The 16,683-nt window shown below is 51.5% G+C and overlaps 2 protein-coding genes across 5 annotated transcripts in view; one reads left to right on the top strand and one right to left on the bottom strand.

The window, feature by feature from the left end:
• The window catches only part of Cdh23 (cadherin related 23), a 331,360-nt gene that overhangs the window by 233,232 nt on the left and 81,445 nt on the right, over positions 1 to 16,683 (top strand). For all 4 annotated transcript variants that reach the window (XM_038342224.1, XM_038342222.1, XM_038342223.1 and 1 more), the window contains 4 exons: positions 1,565 to 1,678; positions 4,425 to 4,573; positions 15,608 to 15,668; positions 16,427 to 16,575. In XM_038342224.1, coding sequence (XP_038198152.1) covers positions 1,565 to 1,678; positions 4,425 to 4,573; positions 15,608 to 15,668; positions 16,427 to 16,575 — 473 coding nt within the window. The remainder of the gene's footprint in view (positions 1 to 1,564; positions 1,679 to 4,424; positions 4,574 to 15,607; positions 15,669 to 16,426; positions 16,576 to 16,683) is intronic.
• C9H10orf105 (chromosome 9 C10orf105 homolog) lies at positions 7,146 to 7,532 on the bottom strand. Its single transcript, XM_038342228.1, has one exon. It carries the CDS (start codon positions 7,530 to 7,532, stop codon positions 7,146 to 7,148), a length of 387 nt encoding a protein of 128 aa, XP_038198156.1.

Below are 16,683 nucleotides of genomic sequence, written 5' to 3'. Positions count from 1 at the left end.
TGAGAAGGCAGTCACTGCAGGAATGTGGTTTCATCTTTCCCTGAGAACGCCTATCTTTTGAGAGGCAGATTGTTTGAAAATTCCCTAAATGGATTAGTTTGGGCTGGAACATGTTTGGCAGCTACCACCATGTTGTGATGAAAGCTGATGAGATCCTGGCCTGGCTCTCTGGGGAAAGAGAACCTGCCACAGTAGTGGAACCTGTTGGGTACGATAAACACGCTCTGTGGTCATCATCTCATGAGCTAGAACCGTTTCTCAGCGTTTCTCAATGCTGTGGCCCACCTGACATGCCCTAGGATACAGGGCAGGTGGGACGAGCCCTCCCCGTCCGTCAGCCCTCCCCTAGCCACCTTCTTTGTGCTTCTGAGCTGCCTGGGTCCCTGTCACATATATACGACACCTGTGCACACGAACCCGAACACATGTACAGTGGACACAGTGCCCTCCCTGACACCTCGCCTCAGCAGTACGGGATCCTGGGCTTACATGTCACTCATGGCTTTCTGTAGCCACAGTGACTGACTTTTCAGCTCCCAGGCTCTCCCTCCCAGGCCCTTCCCTCCTTTCTTACTCATGCTCACCTCCTGTCCCAAAGATGGTTCCTGGAAGCCACGGTTAACGAGACTCCCACATGGCATCGGTTCTGCTGCTAACACTTAACTGCCACTTATTTCCTCCCTGCCCCATGCAGAACTAGATTCTGTCCATCGCAGAAGACATGTTAGACTGTGAGGAGTCTGAAAGCTGACTGCCAGCGCTTTCCCTCAGGTGCAAACCATATAAAGAGAAAGATTTCCCAGGAGCGGCGAAGTGACCGTTCCTGCTCACTGGCCTTGAGCCCTCCTGGATCTCCAATCTCTGAAACCAATAGAGCCTCCCCACTTGTTCCAAGCACAGTGCAACAGCCCCCTCTGCTGTCTAGAGTGCTGTACTACAACCAGCTCACTCTGGCTGCTTCTCTCTCTCTCACTGGTCCCAGAGAGCCCTCCCCTGACTCCACCCCACAAGGGGATCACCATCCAGGGCTACCAAGCCTCACCTGTCTCCGGTCCACTTGCCCCTCTGTTCCATTCCAGTCCTCCAAGAGTCCCTGCCTAGAGAGCTGTAGTCCTTAACCCCTCTCTATACCCGAAGATGAGGGTCCTGGGAGATACGAAAGCCCTACCCCAAAGTCAGTCCTTGGCCACAAGTAAAAGCCTTTACCCAAGTCAGCTGCTCAGTCTCCTTTGAAAGAAAGGCTAGGGCAATATGGGCAGGACCCAAGCTCTAGAGCTAACATTCAGGAAGATGCCAGGACAGGGCACAGAACCTCCCTCAGATCAAGTGGAGGTTAGATGAACTGGTCCATAATTGGAGTACCTGGTACACTGTGGTGCACAACAGATGCTGAACACTTAGGCTTCCAGTCATTTAGGCTGCGCCCTCCACCTGTAAGAAGTTAATAGTATCCTTTGAAGAGTCCTGTGCAGGTCCCCGGTTAGGGACAGAGTCACAATGCCTCCCTTTGTCCCATGTAGAGCTCTGCTGCCCAACTTAAATCTTCCTTCACTTCTGTCTGCAGGGGGGAATGTGGACGGGAAGTTCAGTGTAGGCTACCGGGATGCTGTGGTGAGAACCGTCGTCGGCCTGGACCGTGAGACCACTGCTTCATACACGCTCGTGCTGGAGGCCATCGGTAAGGGCTAGCTGCCCTGTGTATTGTCTGTACCGTTATCCTAGGCAAAGTGCACATTGGGGAACCAGGCTTGGGGCCCAAACTCTGCCTTCAGGCCAGTGAAGGAAGCCCCACCACACTCATAGTATCACTGGGCACTGTGGGGTGGGTGGTTGCCGTCCTCTGCTCCCAAGTGCTAAGAAGGGTAAGGCCACATGCAGGCCACTAAGTAGACTCATTGCTGCAATGCTGGAACAATGCAGAAGGGTAGACAGGTGACGTATGAGCATCGTGCATCCATGCTTGATGGCACATACCTGTGATCCTAGTACAGGTGTGGACAGAAGGATCAAGAGTTCAGAACCATTCTCAACAGCACAACCAGTTTGCGACCAGCCTAGGCTACATGAGACTTTTCTTAAACAACCCAAAATTAAAATAAATGGGCAGCGACTGGTCAGAACTAGGGGGCAACACTGGACCTTGGTCTCCCTGCCTTGGTTGTTCTGCCCCTGTGTATTAATTGTGTCATTCAATGAACCATCATGGCCATTCGTGACAGCCACCCCAGTTCAACATCCTCCCAGATTCAAATATAGCTGTAGAGAAGCCTTCTCCCAGCTTCAGCCTTTAGGCTAGCTGTGGTTAGTTCCATCGGGTCTGTGCTGGTTGCTGGGCACCTCATTGTGGCTAGGGAGGTGAGGTGTTCCCAGTTATGCCTGTAAGTTGTTCATCTCTAGTGCTACAGACAGGGTGATGGGGCGGGGAGGGTATCCCACCGGGAGGGTATCCCACCCGAGATTTCAACATCAAGGGGACAGTCAGGTGTAGTCTTCCCTGCAAAGGGCAGGGTGTGCTGCCTGGCAGACAGGAGAGCTATAATGTGTGTGTGTATATGCATGCATATCTGTGTCTGTACGCATGTATGTGTTTGTGTATGTCTCTGTGTGTACACATGCACGTGTGCATGTCTTTGTGTGTGTTTGTGCATATGAATGCATGTGTGGGGGGCTTGCATGCATATGTGTCCCACAGTACATGCTAGCCACCTGCCCAAGGTCTAGCAGACTCTAGAAAGAAAGGCTATAATCAGATAGGGAAGAAAGATGTGGAGATCTAAATCTTGAGTTAAAAACTTTGCCTTTGCTCTCTAATAAGTAGGAAGTCCCCGAGGGTTCTGGAGGGGAGACGGATATGGGGAGACGTGTTCCCCCCTCCCAGTGGCTCTCGGTCCTCCCAGGAGCCCCCTCTATAGTGTTTGTGGAGAGCACTGGGTGAGCAGGAGTGAGATATGTCCCACCCAGCTCAGCCATGCCCTGCTCTGTTCTCTGCCCATCCTGACTGCAGCCTGGGAACATAGTGCCTTTTGGAGGGCCATCACCCGACTGGAGCCAGCCGTGGCTTGAACTGGCAGAAGCACGGGGCTCTGGTCCCATCATCCATGAAGGTTTCCTAGCTCAGCATCTTCAGCTGAGGCAGGGCCTTTGGGATGAAAGGGAGGAACCTAGAGGAGTAAAAGGGACCACCCTGTGGTCAATGACCCATAATGTGCTCAACTAGAAAGAAAAACCATCGGTCCCCAACCAACCATACTCCCCTGCTGCCCCTTGGGCTGAGTGTCCTGGTTGGGACATACAGCTCTGGCGGGAGTGTCATCTTCTGGGGAGGACTTCGGAAGCTTTCCCAGGTGGGGCCATGACACCTGTGTCACCGCTCTCCACCCTGGCTGGCTCCTGAAGAGTCCCAGCATACCTTAGGCTTGAGAGCTAAGCTCATCCTGTAGGCCTGCTGGCCTGGCCAGCCCGATGTCTAATAAGGAACAATGATACTTAGTGGGGGACATTTTTTTAAAAAGCCTTTATTCCAAAGTTCGGATGTTCAGTCTCTTTGAGAAATCAGAAGCCCGGTGTCCCTGGGCCCACATTTTGCCCATCATCTGTGACTGGAGCAGCAAACCCCAGCCCTTGAGGTGGCTGACCCAGTGTCTTACCCTGTTCCCTTGCCCCTCACTGCACCCTGACTTGAACAGCAGGCAGCATTGTGTCTCCTCATCTGTGTGGGTCCCAGCCTTACTGGGACAAATCAATGCAACTGTGGTGACTTAAAAGAACACAGCTGTGGTGTCTCTGGTTCCAGAAGTTCAAAATCAAGGTGTTGGCAGAGCCACAGTCCCTCCACAGAATCCCTCCTTGCTCTTCTCCATGTCTGGTGGCCGCAGGGTCCCTTGGCTTGTGGCCCCATCTTTGCCTGACTTTCTCTTTGTTGGTGGTTATGTTTTGAGAGAGGCGGCACTCAAATGACTGGTCTCTCACAATTTCCCAGCCTTGGCTTCCCATTAGGGACGACAGGTACCCACTGTGTCTTCCAAGGATACTTAATCCCTGGGTAAATGGATAATGGGACTGGCCTCCCTTCAAGATCCCTAGCATAATTACATCTCCAAAAGTCCCTTTTATGACATGACCAGGGTGTATAGGTTCCTGGAAATCTGACCGTTCATCCCACCTTCTTCAGAGCCTTGCTTAGCTCTGCTGTGAATTGGGAGAGAGAATCCTGCCAACTTCCCCAGGCTGTTGTGGGAACTGAATGAGCCAGAGAGGTTTATCTGTGACGTGGCATTAGGCCATCCCTGGGTATTGTTAAGTGTTGCTGATCATCTGGAAGGGCGATGAGCCACTATCCCTTGAGGCTGGTGTAGGTCTGTGTAATTCTGGTTGATTGCCTGGAGTGTCAGGCTTCTAATGCCTGTTCTCTTCACCTCCCACAGACAATGGCCCTGTAGGCAAGCGACGCACAGGTACGGCCACCGTGTTTGTCACCGTTCTGGATGTGAATGACAACCGTCCCATCTTTCTGCAAAGCAGCTATGAAGCCAGCGTCCCAGAAGATATCCCAGAGGGTCACAGCATCGTGCAGGTAGGTGGCAGACTGGGGACAGACTGGGCTGTGCTCAGCCCTGAGGGCACTGGCTCAGGAGCATCATATCATAAGCCGTAGCGACAGCGGCCGTCTAGGGTGGCCTGGAAGTAGCTTGCACTTCAAGAAAAGGAATGCATGGTCCCTCCTCCTTTCTGTGTGAGCTGAGGACAGGGCCCTGGCTCGCCTTAGCTTCCCCCAGAGCCTTTCAGAGCATCTGGGAGGGAAAAGTAACTCTTTCCTGGAAAGGACTCAAGGAGAGAGAGCCAGGGCTCAACAAGGCCAGACAGAGAGGCTTTCACTGCGTCTTGGCCAGGCTCCCCTCTTGGAAGAAAGCAGGCCAAAGAAGACAGCGCTCCTTGGCCCAGAGTAGGAGTCACAGCTAAGAGGCCCAGAGGGAGTTGACCCTGAAAATGAAGCGTATGTATGTGTGTGAGAGTGTCATACACACACACACACACACACACACACACACACACACACACGGGGGGGGTGGTACTTAGTTGCTGGGGGAGAAACAGGGACTGAATGACCCACTTCATCAACCTCAGTGTTTTCTGCACAACCCAAGAGTAAGCCAAACTCAACAAAGATGGGCCTGCTGCTATGGCCCATTCCCTAGCTCAGGAAGGAGGGAAGGGGGGGGGGGACTGGGGATGGTCAAGAAAGGAACAGAAAGCTGACTTCAATAGAGTCCACAAAGGCCAGAGACATGTAAGAAACCGGCGGCTGGCTCCCAGAGAGAGGGAGAAAATGGTTCCTCACCCAGTCCCTGGCCTCAGCTAAGAAAGAAACCAGAGCCCCCACCCAGGAAGCAATGGAACACCACCCTAACTTAGCACCTGCTATCTCCATCTCATAGGCACCCCAAAACCTGTAACACCGCCCCCCAACATAGGGCATAGCAGGCCGTGGGGGAGTCTAGCCTAAGATGCTTCAGGTAGGGTAAAGAGGCAAGGGGGTGTTCAAAGTCCTTTGGGGAGAAGCTAGATTGCTTCCTGGTCCTGAAATCCTGGATTCTATGTATGTAAGACTTGGGTTTGCATCCTGGAGTCCCTGAGTGACATGGGGCTGGTCTATCTACTTCTCAGATGTTCAGGGTCTCAGGACACTTTTTTCCCCCAGGCCATAGAAGTGCCCTGCAAAGGTACCTCTACCTTGTCATAAGGATGCAGGAGGAAGGCACAGTGACCTAACCTCCATAGCATGCTTGGAGAGCCACTTTCCTTTAGGGATATCACAGGGGACATTAGGCCATTGGTGTGGGTCAGGCTCACACCAGATACCTACCGCCTTGGGGATGCAGTGGGTGCTGGGACAAGATGTCGCTCCCTGCAGTTCCCAGGCTTGTAGGAAAGGAGACAGACAAGACTCTGCATGCTGCTGGCCTCCCTGAGACAGATGAGAGACCAGAGGAGCTCCAGACGGAAGGGCAGTTCTATTGCAAAACAAAGAAGGCTTCACAATGCAGGTGCCAGTATAGCTTCAACCATAGTCAGGGAAGACAGATCGTTCAGTTGCCATAGGTGTCTGGTCAGGGTGAGGCTAGAAAGATAAATTGCAGCTACTGCCTAGATCCTGCTGCACACCGTAGAATGGATACATCTAGTGGGCAAGGGAAACCAGTCGGGGCTTTGGATCTGGAGAAGGGCAAAACCAGCACTTAGTCCTTGGGAATATTGCGTGACTTCACTCTGGGTCATAGCGGGGTGGGGAACAGCCCTGTGATGGGGTCCTTCCAGTACTGGCAGTGGCCAGCTTCCTGCCACGGTGACACAGCCTCCACCTAGCCTTGAACAACAGCCTCATTTTTGTTTGATTGTCTGACTTGTTTCGATTTCATTTGAATCAGGATTTTATGTTGTAGCCAGGCGGTCTTGAACAATCCTTTTGCCTCAGCCTATTGCATGCTGGGAGTACAAGTGTGAACTACCGCACTTGGCGTATAGGAAACTTCTTCTGTAAGCTGACATCTTCAAGTCCTCCTAATTTGTCCTGACAGGAGGCCACAAAGGGGGTTCCCAGGCTCATGATTTGACACTTGCCAGTCCCCTAGCTGGCAACTAACCAGATCCACAAGAAGGGGCGCAAAGGTCAACAAAGGGATCCCTGGGTTGTTTTCCCTGGGGTATTAGGTTAGCACAAATACAAGCTAATGTAGACTCAGAGTAGGCAAATATCCCACTTTTTAAGGTGTCTGGGCCTTTTAGCAGCTGCTCTCAGCTGGGTCTTCAGAAGATGGGCAAGGTTTCTGGAAGGGCAGGGGATGGTATCCCTGGGATCAGTAGATACCTTGCTTTCAAAAGGGGATGCTGCAGTATCCCCAAGTTATACCTCAGGGCCACAGAGTAAAGGTCTAAAGACCTGTGGGTATTTTGAGCCACGGGTCTGCTAGCAAGCAGAAGTAGGGGCCACCAGAGTCTCCTGGAAAGGACATGGGCTGGACACACAGGGAAACACTGGGGTGATATAGGGGTCTAGCGTATCATTGTCCTACAGCCTACAATGCCAGGCTCCATCAGAGGCAGCCATCAGGGGTCTTGGGTGGGCCTATATATAGATGGCCACTGTATCACATCTCGGTGGCTTCAGTGAAGTCACAGCCACCTCGCTGGTCATCAAGGCCCGGCAGAGGACACTGCTGGGTAGCAGGCCTGCCTCGCCGGAAGCTGTGCAGAGATCGGCGTAGCGAGCCCAGGCGCTTCCAGAGCCGGAGCCTGGGCTCGCTGGGGCTCCCTGGGTGATGTGGCATGTATTCCCGAGCCCCTTGACGGCCAGGGTCCAGTGCAGTGGGCTTGCACAGCATCATGAATAGCAGGCAAGAGGCCAACAGCAGAAAAATGCAGGCCAGGGCGATAAGAACCGGTACAGGGTCGGCAGCCTGGGTGTAAGTCCCGGAAGACGCCGGAGTCGTAAGGAAGGTTGGAGGGCTGGGGAGGCTGGAGCCCCCTGTGCTCATGGTGCCTGCAAGGGCAGGACAGAGAATGAGGGCAAAGCAACTGCATCCCAGGCAGGGGAAGGAGAGACTCACCTGGAGCACACCAGTGAGGGCTGAGCAGTTGGTCATGCTCTCATGATCTTCTTGTCACACAGTACAGCAAGGCCCAGAGAGGCACAGTTAGTAAGCTGGTTAGTGATAGGGCTGGGTCTTGAACCGGGGGCTTCTATCTGCTATAGCCCTGCTGTGCAGCCATGAAGAGCATAGTGTATTGAAAGCTTTCTGGCATTTTATAATCAGTTCTCGGAAATTACCATACAGACTTAAGCCTAAAAACACAAATCTAAGCCCAACTCTATCAGGAAGCCACTTTACGGATCAAGAACAAGTCAGAGTGTAAGATGCTGTGGTGGACTGGTGGGGACCCTCGCAGTGGCCTAAGGCCAAGGCTGTAGACCAGGGGCCCACACGTGTGTTTTGGTGGTTGATTGGTGTGTTTTTAATTTATCTGTGACTATTTTTAAAATGAGATTTACAAATCAGGTGTAATGGTGCATGCCTGTAATCCCAGCACTCTGGGGAGGGGGGGAGAATAGGAGTTCAAGGCCAGTCTTCGTTACTTAGGAGATTTGAGACCACCTTGAGCTATGTGAGACATACATGGATGGATGGATGGATGGATGGATGGATGGATGGATGGATGGGTAGGTAGGTGGATGGATGGATGGATGGATGGATGGATGGATGGATGGATGGATAGGTAGGTAGGTAGGTAGATAGATAGATAGATAGATAGATAGATAGATAGATAGATAGATAGATAGATAGATAGATAGATGATAGATGGATGGATAGATAGGTAGGTAGGTAGGTAGGTAGATAGATAGGTAGGTAGGTAGGTAGGTAGGTAGATAGATAGGTAGGTAGGTAGGTAGATAGATAGATAGATAGATAGATAGATAGATAGATAGATAGATAGACATCTGAGTGCCTAGCTTCTCTTTCCATATTATAATCTCACTAGTTGCTGCTCTGATGTCCCCTTTACAGAAGTCACTGGCCCCAGCTGGCCACACTCCCTTATGCCCACCACATACCTATTCCACCTGCCTGGATCCATGAGTACTTCTGTTTCTATTTCCTGATGCAGCCTAACCTGCTCCCAGGGAAGCCAAGGCTCAGCATGAGAGGCCAAACCCAAGGCCACATAGGCAAGCAAAGAGGAGAAAGACCAGACGTTCTGACTCCTGGTCCCGTGCCTACCCCCACTAGGCTCCCAACCCTCTCTGCGTCACTCAGACACACGGGAAATATAAACCCAAAGAACTAACAGAGTGTAGCCAGAAACCTGCCCTGTGACATTGTTCACCTTCTAGGCATTTCCATTATGCCTTCAGGGTATCCATCCTCTGTGGGGAATGCTGCAGACTGTCCTCATAGACAGAGGACCAGGCTAAACTGGATGACTAGTAGTAGCTGGTAATAATAATTCCAGAGCCTCGGTGCAGGTAATGCATGGCCAAAGAAGCTAGATAGACAATTCCAAAAAGGGCCCTAGCTGCCCCCACAGCCTGGGCTGGCCCTTGGGGACACAGAATTTTTTGCAAGGCTCTTCAGGCTTCTCAACTGAGGCAAGAAACATTTTGGGGTTTTTTTTTTAAGGCAAAAATCCCTGCTATTTAAATATTGGCTGAAGCACAGAAGAAAGACAGGTATTACAAAATGCCAGATAAATTTGATTCCAAAAGTTTTTAAATCAATTTTCAAATGCTGGATGTGCTCCCCAGGCCAATAAAAATACACACACGGCCTCTGTCCAGCTGACAGGCCAGCAGCTACGCCTTTTGCATTGCACAACCCGGTAGAGAAAAATCCAAAGATCCAAACAGGACTCTGATCTTAGAACCTCACCTGAGGCAGATGGAGGGCGGCTTCCTCCTTCCCACATTACTTGGCCTCTCCCTCAGGCTCTGGCACCAAAACCAGGACCACAGGGGAGGCTCAGTTATGCTGAAGTCCTGCTTCAGCCATAGGGAATCACAGAGCATGGCCACCCTGACCGCTTAGCCCCTACAGCCCTTGTCCCATACAGACACTCACCAGCAACTCCCGGACCTAACTCCTGGCTCCTGGGCACAGCTGACTGAGGGCATCCGGTACTCTCCACCCACCTACCTCCCATCTCTTACCCCAACCCCTCCCAGCCCTTGAAGCTTCTCCACGCTGGAAATTCTGATGCTTGTCTAACTGCTCAGGGCCTCCACCCTTCAGGCCTTGAGCCTGGAAAGCCCTCTGAGTAGACAGCATCTACGGATCAGCCCTTCCTGGAGTCTGAGCTGGAGTAGGGATGGGGCATACCCACTGCCATCCCCCGTGGAGAGAAACTAGCTGTCCCTTGGCTCTCAGCACTTGGCCCCAGTAAGGAAAGGGCAGTCCCAGCTGGGAAAGGCCTCCATCCTACTAGCACAGAACCCAGAGAAGCCGTGAGGCAATAGCCCAGGGCCTCTTCTGCCTCAGCATCTGAGCCACTCTCGTGGTAGCTCGTGAATCTGAGGTGCTTGAGGCAAACCTGGCTGCTGGTTTTCCTGCTGCCAGCCAGCAAGAACACTGATTCTAGAGGACCTGCAGCCCAAGCACAGAGCCCCCTTCCTACTAGAGCCCTCCACTGAATGCCCCTCTCCTCAAGCCCTGCCTAGAACTCTCTTACTTTCCTTAGAACCCCACAGAGAAAGTGTGACCTTGACTTAGTCATTCCCCTCTACTGGGCCTTATTTCCTTTCTCAGAACAATAGAAGGACTCCCCAAATCTGAGCACACCTTCATGTCCTCCCCACTTCCCAGTAAAGGTCTTCCCTACTTCTTTCTTTGGCTTTCTCTACAGTCCCTCGTTATTGGTCTCAGGCCTACCCTTGGAGGTCTGTATTCTCAGTGGTGTGGTCACTCAGCTGTCCCAGGAGGTCCAAGGTGTACCAGCCGACTGTATTATCCGCCTGCAACAGGGCAGGCTTTCTCCCCGTTTCTTCAGCTGAGCCTGGTTTCGTTGGGAGAGTCCTGGCATGCCTAGGGGAGGGGACAACTGGGAAGTAGGGATGGCAACTGAGTGGGAAGAAGGAGAGGGGAGCCCTCTTGTGTGGCTCGCTCCAGCCTGTCTCCTTGGAGCCCTCTCACGTGTATAACTGCTAATGACAGCAAGGGTTGTGTTTAACTGCCTCTTGGGCCTGGGGCTCCCACCATCCCCCTTGGAAATTTGAATGGTATGGTCGACTATTCAATGCCTGCCAGCCCCCAGGTTACCAGGGAGAGGGTCTGTTAGCAGAGAGACAGCAGAAGGAGTGATGGGCCCCGGAGCCTTGCCCCCCAAGACCTCCCCTGCAGGGTCCCTAGGCCCTGTCTTTCCTGGATTCTCAGAAGAGTGTCCCTTTTAAGATGTCTGGCTGCAGAAGTGAGGGCAAGGAGCATTTTTCAAATTTCAAAATGCTGGACCGAGGGATGGCCAAGGACAGGCCATTTACAGTTTGAGTGGAGTACCAGTTTCTCGCCAACCCTCCCCCACAACCCTCCTTTCTTCCAAGAATCCCAAACCTCCCTGGCAACCAGCTGCCTGCTTAGGGGGCCCGAGTTTTGTGCAGCGTTTCTACCAGAGGCTTGTAAACACGATAGCAGTCACGGCTACATCTAAGGCCTATAGCCCTTCGCTACAAAACAAAGCCTTGTCTCCCTCCCCTGACATGGACAAGAGCCTTCCAGTGTACTATGAAACACGGAGAGAGCCTTGGTGACCCAACATGGCCCCTCCCAACAGGTGACAAGTGACTCTGGGGGCCCAGGAGCTTGCGGCAAACCCAGCTTCTGGATTCCCTGCTGCCAGCCAGCCAAGAACAGCTGGAGGAATTACTCCTGAAGCCCAAACTCCAGTTATCCAATGAGTTAGTGCTGGGTAGGAAGCCAGTGTCTCCCTAATTAAAGGACAAGAGCCCTTGCCACATGAAACCCCCCGGCCCCCTGTCTTTCTGCCAACTTGATCTTTGCAAGGAGAACCCCTCCTCGGTTCTCCTTTCTCGAAGTGTGTCCAGTGAGTGAGGATAGTAAAGTTTGCAGTACAGCTTTTGAGTGCCAAAACAGACTCAAAAACAGTTGCGTCATCAAAAAGCTCACCCCAGCATGGATGATGACTACCAAAGATGTAGCTTCCTGACTAATTTTTCAGCAGCTCCACCCAAGAGTCTTTTCGGTAATTACTGTTCACTATAAAAAAAAAAAAGTTTTCCTGCTCAAGGATAGCAACAGCAGTAATCTGTAAAATATAATATAAATGCCTGGAAGGCAATTTGACAAGAACATCACATCCATTGAACAGAACAACAGCTGTGGCCTTGCTATGAAGGCCTGTGATCTCCCCAGTCACGAGGTTTTTCATGATTTATATATGGTACCAAATATGAGTTCTGTCTTGTGGCCTGGGCCTTAAATCCAATAGAAAAGCACCTCTAAGCCGGGTGGTGGTGGCGCACGCCTTTAATCCCAGCACTCGGGAGGCAGAGACAGGCGGATCTCTGTGAGTTCGAGGCCAGCCTGGTCTACAAGAGCTAGTTCCAGGACAGGCTCTAAAAAAGCTGCAGAGAAACCCTGTCTCGAAAAACCAAAAAAAAAAAAAAAAAAAAAAAAAAGGAAAAGCACCTCTAACAGTCATGCCACTATTACTCCAGAGGGCACATTTTGGCCTAGCCTGTAGCCCATAGAGAGTTCATAGCGATAGGACTGTGACCTTTCTCTTAACAGCCTACACAGTGCCTTCCAGCTCTATAGAAGTCAGGCAAAGGGGAGGGAGCTCCCAGCTCTGCTCTAGCTTGCTTTCTTCCACCGAAGTGTTCAGTATCTCCAACAATAAGAATTTCCTACCTGATGCCAGTGTCCAACCCACAACAGCCACAAGAGCCTCCCATGTGGAGGATCTCGGGGACCTCCCTGTGTTCATGCACTGGGATCATTCATCAATAACCTTATGGCTTCTGGGCATGCCCATTTCCACCCGTGTGGTATAGCTTTGCTCAGACTCCTTCGCTGCTGTGTTTATTGCTATTCCAGACGCTTTTCCAAATCTGTAAGACACTCAGGATTGGCATTCAGCAACGAGACCTTTTCACAGAGGCTGGGCATGATCTCTGGAGACCTATGGTTATCCACTATAAACATGTACCACTGGCTGTGTGGTGTAGCAGCGAGGGGGAAACCCAAAAAAAAAAAAAAAAAAAAAAGCTAGCAAGGTCCAATGCATCATGGGAAGATCTTGTCACTATTGTCAATTGTTTCCTCAAAAAAAAAAAGATATTAGACACCACATCATGGGTGGGGGCGGTACCCTATCTGTCCCTCCAGAATGCACAATCATTCTCCATAAGCCACCCTAGGGCCTCATCTTGGGGCTCTGCCATGGGGTTGCCATGTATTTCCCTGCCCATGATGGCCTTGATAAGCTTGGGCCTCTTGGCTGAACGGGCAGTGGAGGGCGAATGGTGTCCATGCTGTCATCTGCCATGCCTGCCAGATGACTGACTCTCTGGCTCAGTATCAGTACCATGGCCACTGTCCGTTGGCAACACCGGGTTACTAAAAGGGGCCCCCAATCTCCATGAGGTTTTTGATACAGAATCTCCTACAGTCCAGGCTAGTACCTACTACGTAGACCAGGCTAGCTTTAAAATTACGCCAATCCTCCAGGTCTTGCATGCTATACTGGCATTGCAGGCATATGCCACCACTCCAGCCCAGTGCCCTTTCTTGAAGGGGGAAATGTGTACAGCTTATTCTGAGAGGATAGGCGCCCATTCATTGGACGGTCTTATCTTCTTCACCTATTTCAACTCTGCCATTTGCTCCTCTCCCATGAAGCCTTCTAGAAGCTCTCTGGCGCAGCATCTGCCCTTCCGTTGATCCCTTCCCTGGTGCATTTGGCTCAACACAAATCTTTCCGCATTTGCTCTTTGAGTGACCTGGAGATAGCCTTCTGGCCCTCTGTCATCCCCTCATCCTTTCTTTAATGCCTTACAGAGCCAGTTTACACGTTGGTCTAAATCGTTTAGATCCCCCAGAGCTTTTCCTACATTGTAAAGGTCATACTCCACCAGGGAGCTCAGCAGAGACACTAAAGCCCCAAACCTGTCCCTAGGAAAATCAACTTCTTTTGTAACTCTCTGGGTAAACACAGAACTCAAAGCCACAAACTGGCCATTAGTCACCACCTCTCACATGCCTAGTCATTCCCTTAGCAATGTCTGTCATTCCTCTTTGTCCTCCAGTCTCTGCCAGCCACGAAGATCTGAGGCATAACCAACGGTCCCTATTGGCTTGTCTGAGGGACTTGTTTTCCTCCTGTTGTCTCGGTCTATGCCGTGTTCAGCTCAAGGAGGAAGAGTGTTTATATCGCTTAGTTTCTTATTTCCACACAACTCAGGCCGTCCCCATCCGCCTCTGTGTCCCATGGCCTCACGCATAAGACAGAGAGACTCTTTTATTCCTTGTATAAACGTCTTTCCCCTGAGGCTTGAGAGATGGCCTTGTGGTTAAGAGTACTCACTGCTTTCTAGAAGCCCGATATTTGTTCCCTAGCACCCATGTCTGGTTGCTCCCAGGATCCAACACCCTCTTCTTCCGAACTCTGCAGGCACTCACACACTCGTGGCATACCCGCATGCATACATACAAAAATAATAATAAGCAAGTCTTTCCCGATTCATGGTCTAACATGCTGGGCCTTAATTAAGGCCTCTGCCTGTATGCTGGACCATCTATTCCCCCCCAATTTCTCTGTATTAAAGATTTGACTGAGGAGCATTTTCTCTCCCTTCCATGTCACTCCTCCTTAGTCTCCTGTCCCTTCTTTGGGTCCCAAGTCCTTGCCTCCCAGGAAACCTATTGATGGCAGCTCTAACTTGCGTTCTTTCTCCCTTGCATCCTGCCATCCGTAGGAGGCAGCAGGCTAACACCTCCATCTCGTTCTCCCCTTTCAGCATCTTTCCTCCCAGATCGAAAGCATCCACATGCCACTTTCCTATCGTAATCCCTCCCTTACACAGGCAAGTTCTTTTTGGACAGACATCTGAACTGCAGTTGCATGTTGCAAAGGCTTCCAGTGCCCCCTCAGATGGATCAGCCTCCGAGGTCCATCTTAGCACCGTGGCAGATCTGGTCTGCTGGTCCCTGTACGGGTAATGTCTTAGTTACTTTCCCATTGCTTTAAGAAAGTACCCTAACGAGAGCTTCTTAGGGGTAAAGGGCATATTTTGCTTTACAGTTTCAGTCCATCAAGGCAGCAGGCAGGGAAGGCGTGGTGACTGAAACTGGCCAGTCACACTGCGTCTACACTGGGAAGGCAGAGTGAATCAGAAGTAGAGCCAGGCTATAAAGCCTCAAGTCCAGTCCCCCAGTGATCCACTTCCCCCAGGACATGGCACCGCCCCCTAAAGTTTCCACCATCTCGGGGATAAGTATTCAAACACAAGAACCTGGAGGTGGGAGGCACATTTCATATTCAGATCGGAATAGATACCAACTCTGTTGCCAGGCTTTCCCCAGGGAGATATATACAAACATCTCTTCACCCCGGATAGAACACTGATGAAAAAACAAATGATTCAACCCAATGCTACCTTGGTGAAGCAACAGTTTATTTACAGATCCCAGGAAGTTCTTCAGGAGAACTCTCTGCAGGGTGGTCAGGGAGCTCCAGGGATGCAGCTTTTAAACATCTTCACCCGTGCTAGGGTAGGCTCTTCAGAGACACAGCTTCTTCACAGTCACCCAAGTGATGGTCCTAAGATATCACAAGCCTCATAGGTAGGGGATCATAGAGGCATGGAGTGGCCTCTTCCAGCCTGGGCCAGAGGGGGATGATGAAATATCTCACATGCGCCCCTGTACCCCATGAAGAGGGGATAGGATAGGTGGTCCTGGTGCCAGCATAAACCATAGATAGTAGGGTGTCCTTGTGGACGATAAAAAGGATGCACACCTATGTTTGGGGTTAGAGGATATGCAAAAACAGATCCCCGCCCCCGCCTTGGAACTAGGAATAACCCCCACTGTCTCTTCTCCTTCAGCTGAAAGCCACGGATGCAGATGAGGGCGAGTTTGGGCGTGTCTGGTACCGCATTCTCCATGGTGAGTGGGCTGCCACAGGACAGGAGGGATGGCCGCTTCCCTAAGACAATATCTCTCTTTGACTGACCAGAGCTGATGCCCAAGCATTGTATCCACAGTCTGGAGCCCAGGAAGGAAGTGGATTTTCTGATTGCTTACACCAAGTTAAATATATTCTAAGCAAAGGGCAGCACACTGGCCATGTTTCTAAGATCTCCATATGCTACAGTGGTCCCAAGGTTGTCACCGTGATGGAGGGGAATCCAGGGAAACTCATTGTTGATTCACTGTCCTTGGGCCAACTAGAATCCGGAGCCCTTTCCTGAGTCACTCACTGCATCCAGAGCATGAAGCCCACTCATCTGCTGGCTTCTAGGATCAAGGGTGATGAACTCCAGGGGCTGACTGGATAAGTGTGTCTTTGGAGAGAAACCAAGATCATGGGTAGCAACCCAACCCAGTTGAATTCGCTGTACCCTAGATTCCTCACCCACAGACAGTAGGGCTTGGGTCCAAGACCCTTCTGAAATTTCCTGAAGCTTCCCTAAGGGAAGTGGAGGCATGGAGATGAGGGTTAAGGCCTTGTAAGGCCCTAGGTTTCATATAAGGAAGAGGTAGGCCCATGCGCCCCTCTGTTAGGCTATTGTGGGCTTCAGCCAAGTTCCTAAGTCCTGTGAGCAGGTGCTACATGCCTTAGGGCCTGGCACTCACTACCCTCCATCTTATAGGTAATCCTCCTCTTAGTCCAGCTCATGCATCTCATGTGTCCTTCCATGCAGGTAACCATGGCAACAACTTCCGGATCCACATCAGCAGCGGGCTCCTGATGCGAGGCCCTCGGCCCCTGGACAGAGAGCGGAACTCCTCCCATGTGCTGATGGTGGAGGCCTACAACCATGACCTAGGCCCCATGCGGAGCACTGTCAGGGTGAGACCACCTGTGGTGGCGTGGTGGGGACAGGTTTTGGTACTGACTGACATCTTGGACAAGGAGTTTGGTGAGGATACCAAGGGCCCAGCCCAGTCAGGGATCTTG

The sequence above is a fragment of the Arvicola amphibius genome, chromosome 9, assembly GCF_903992535.2.
Source record: "Arvicola amphibius chromosome 9, mArvAmp1.2, whole genome shotgun sequence".
In the NCBI taxonomy this organism is placed as follows: domain Eukaryota; kingdom Metazoa; phylum Chordata; class Mammalia; order Rodentia; family Cricetidae; genus Arvicola; species Arvicola amphibius.
This window is presented reverse-complemented; position numbering and strand designations above follow the sequence as displayed.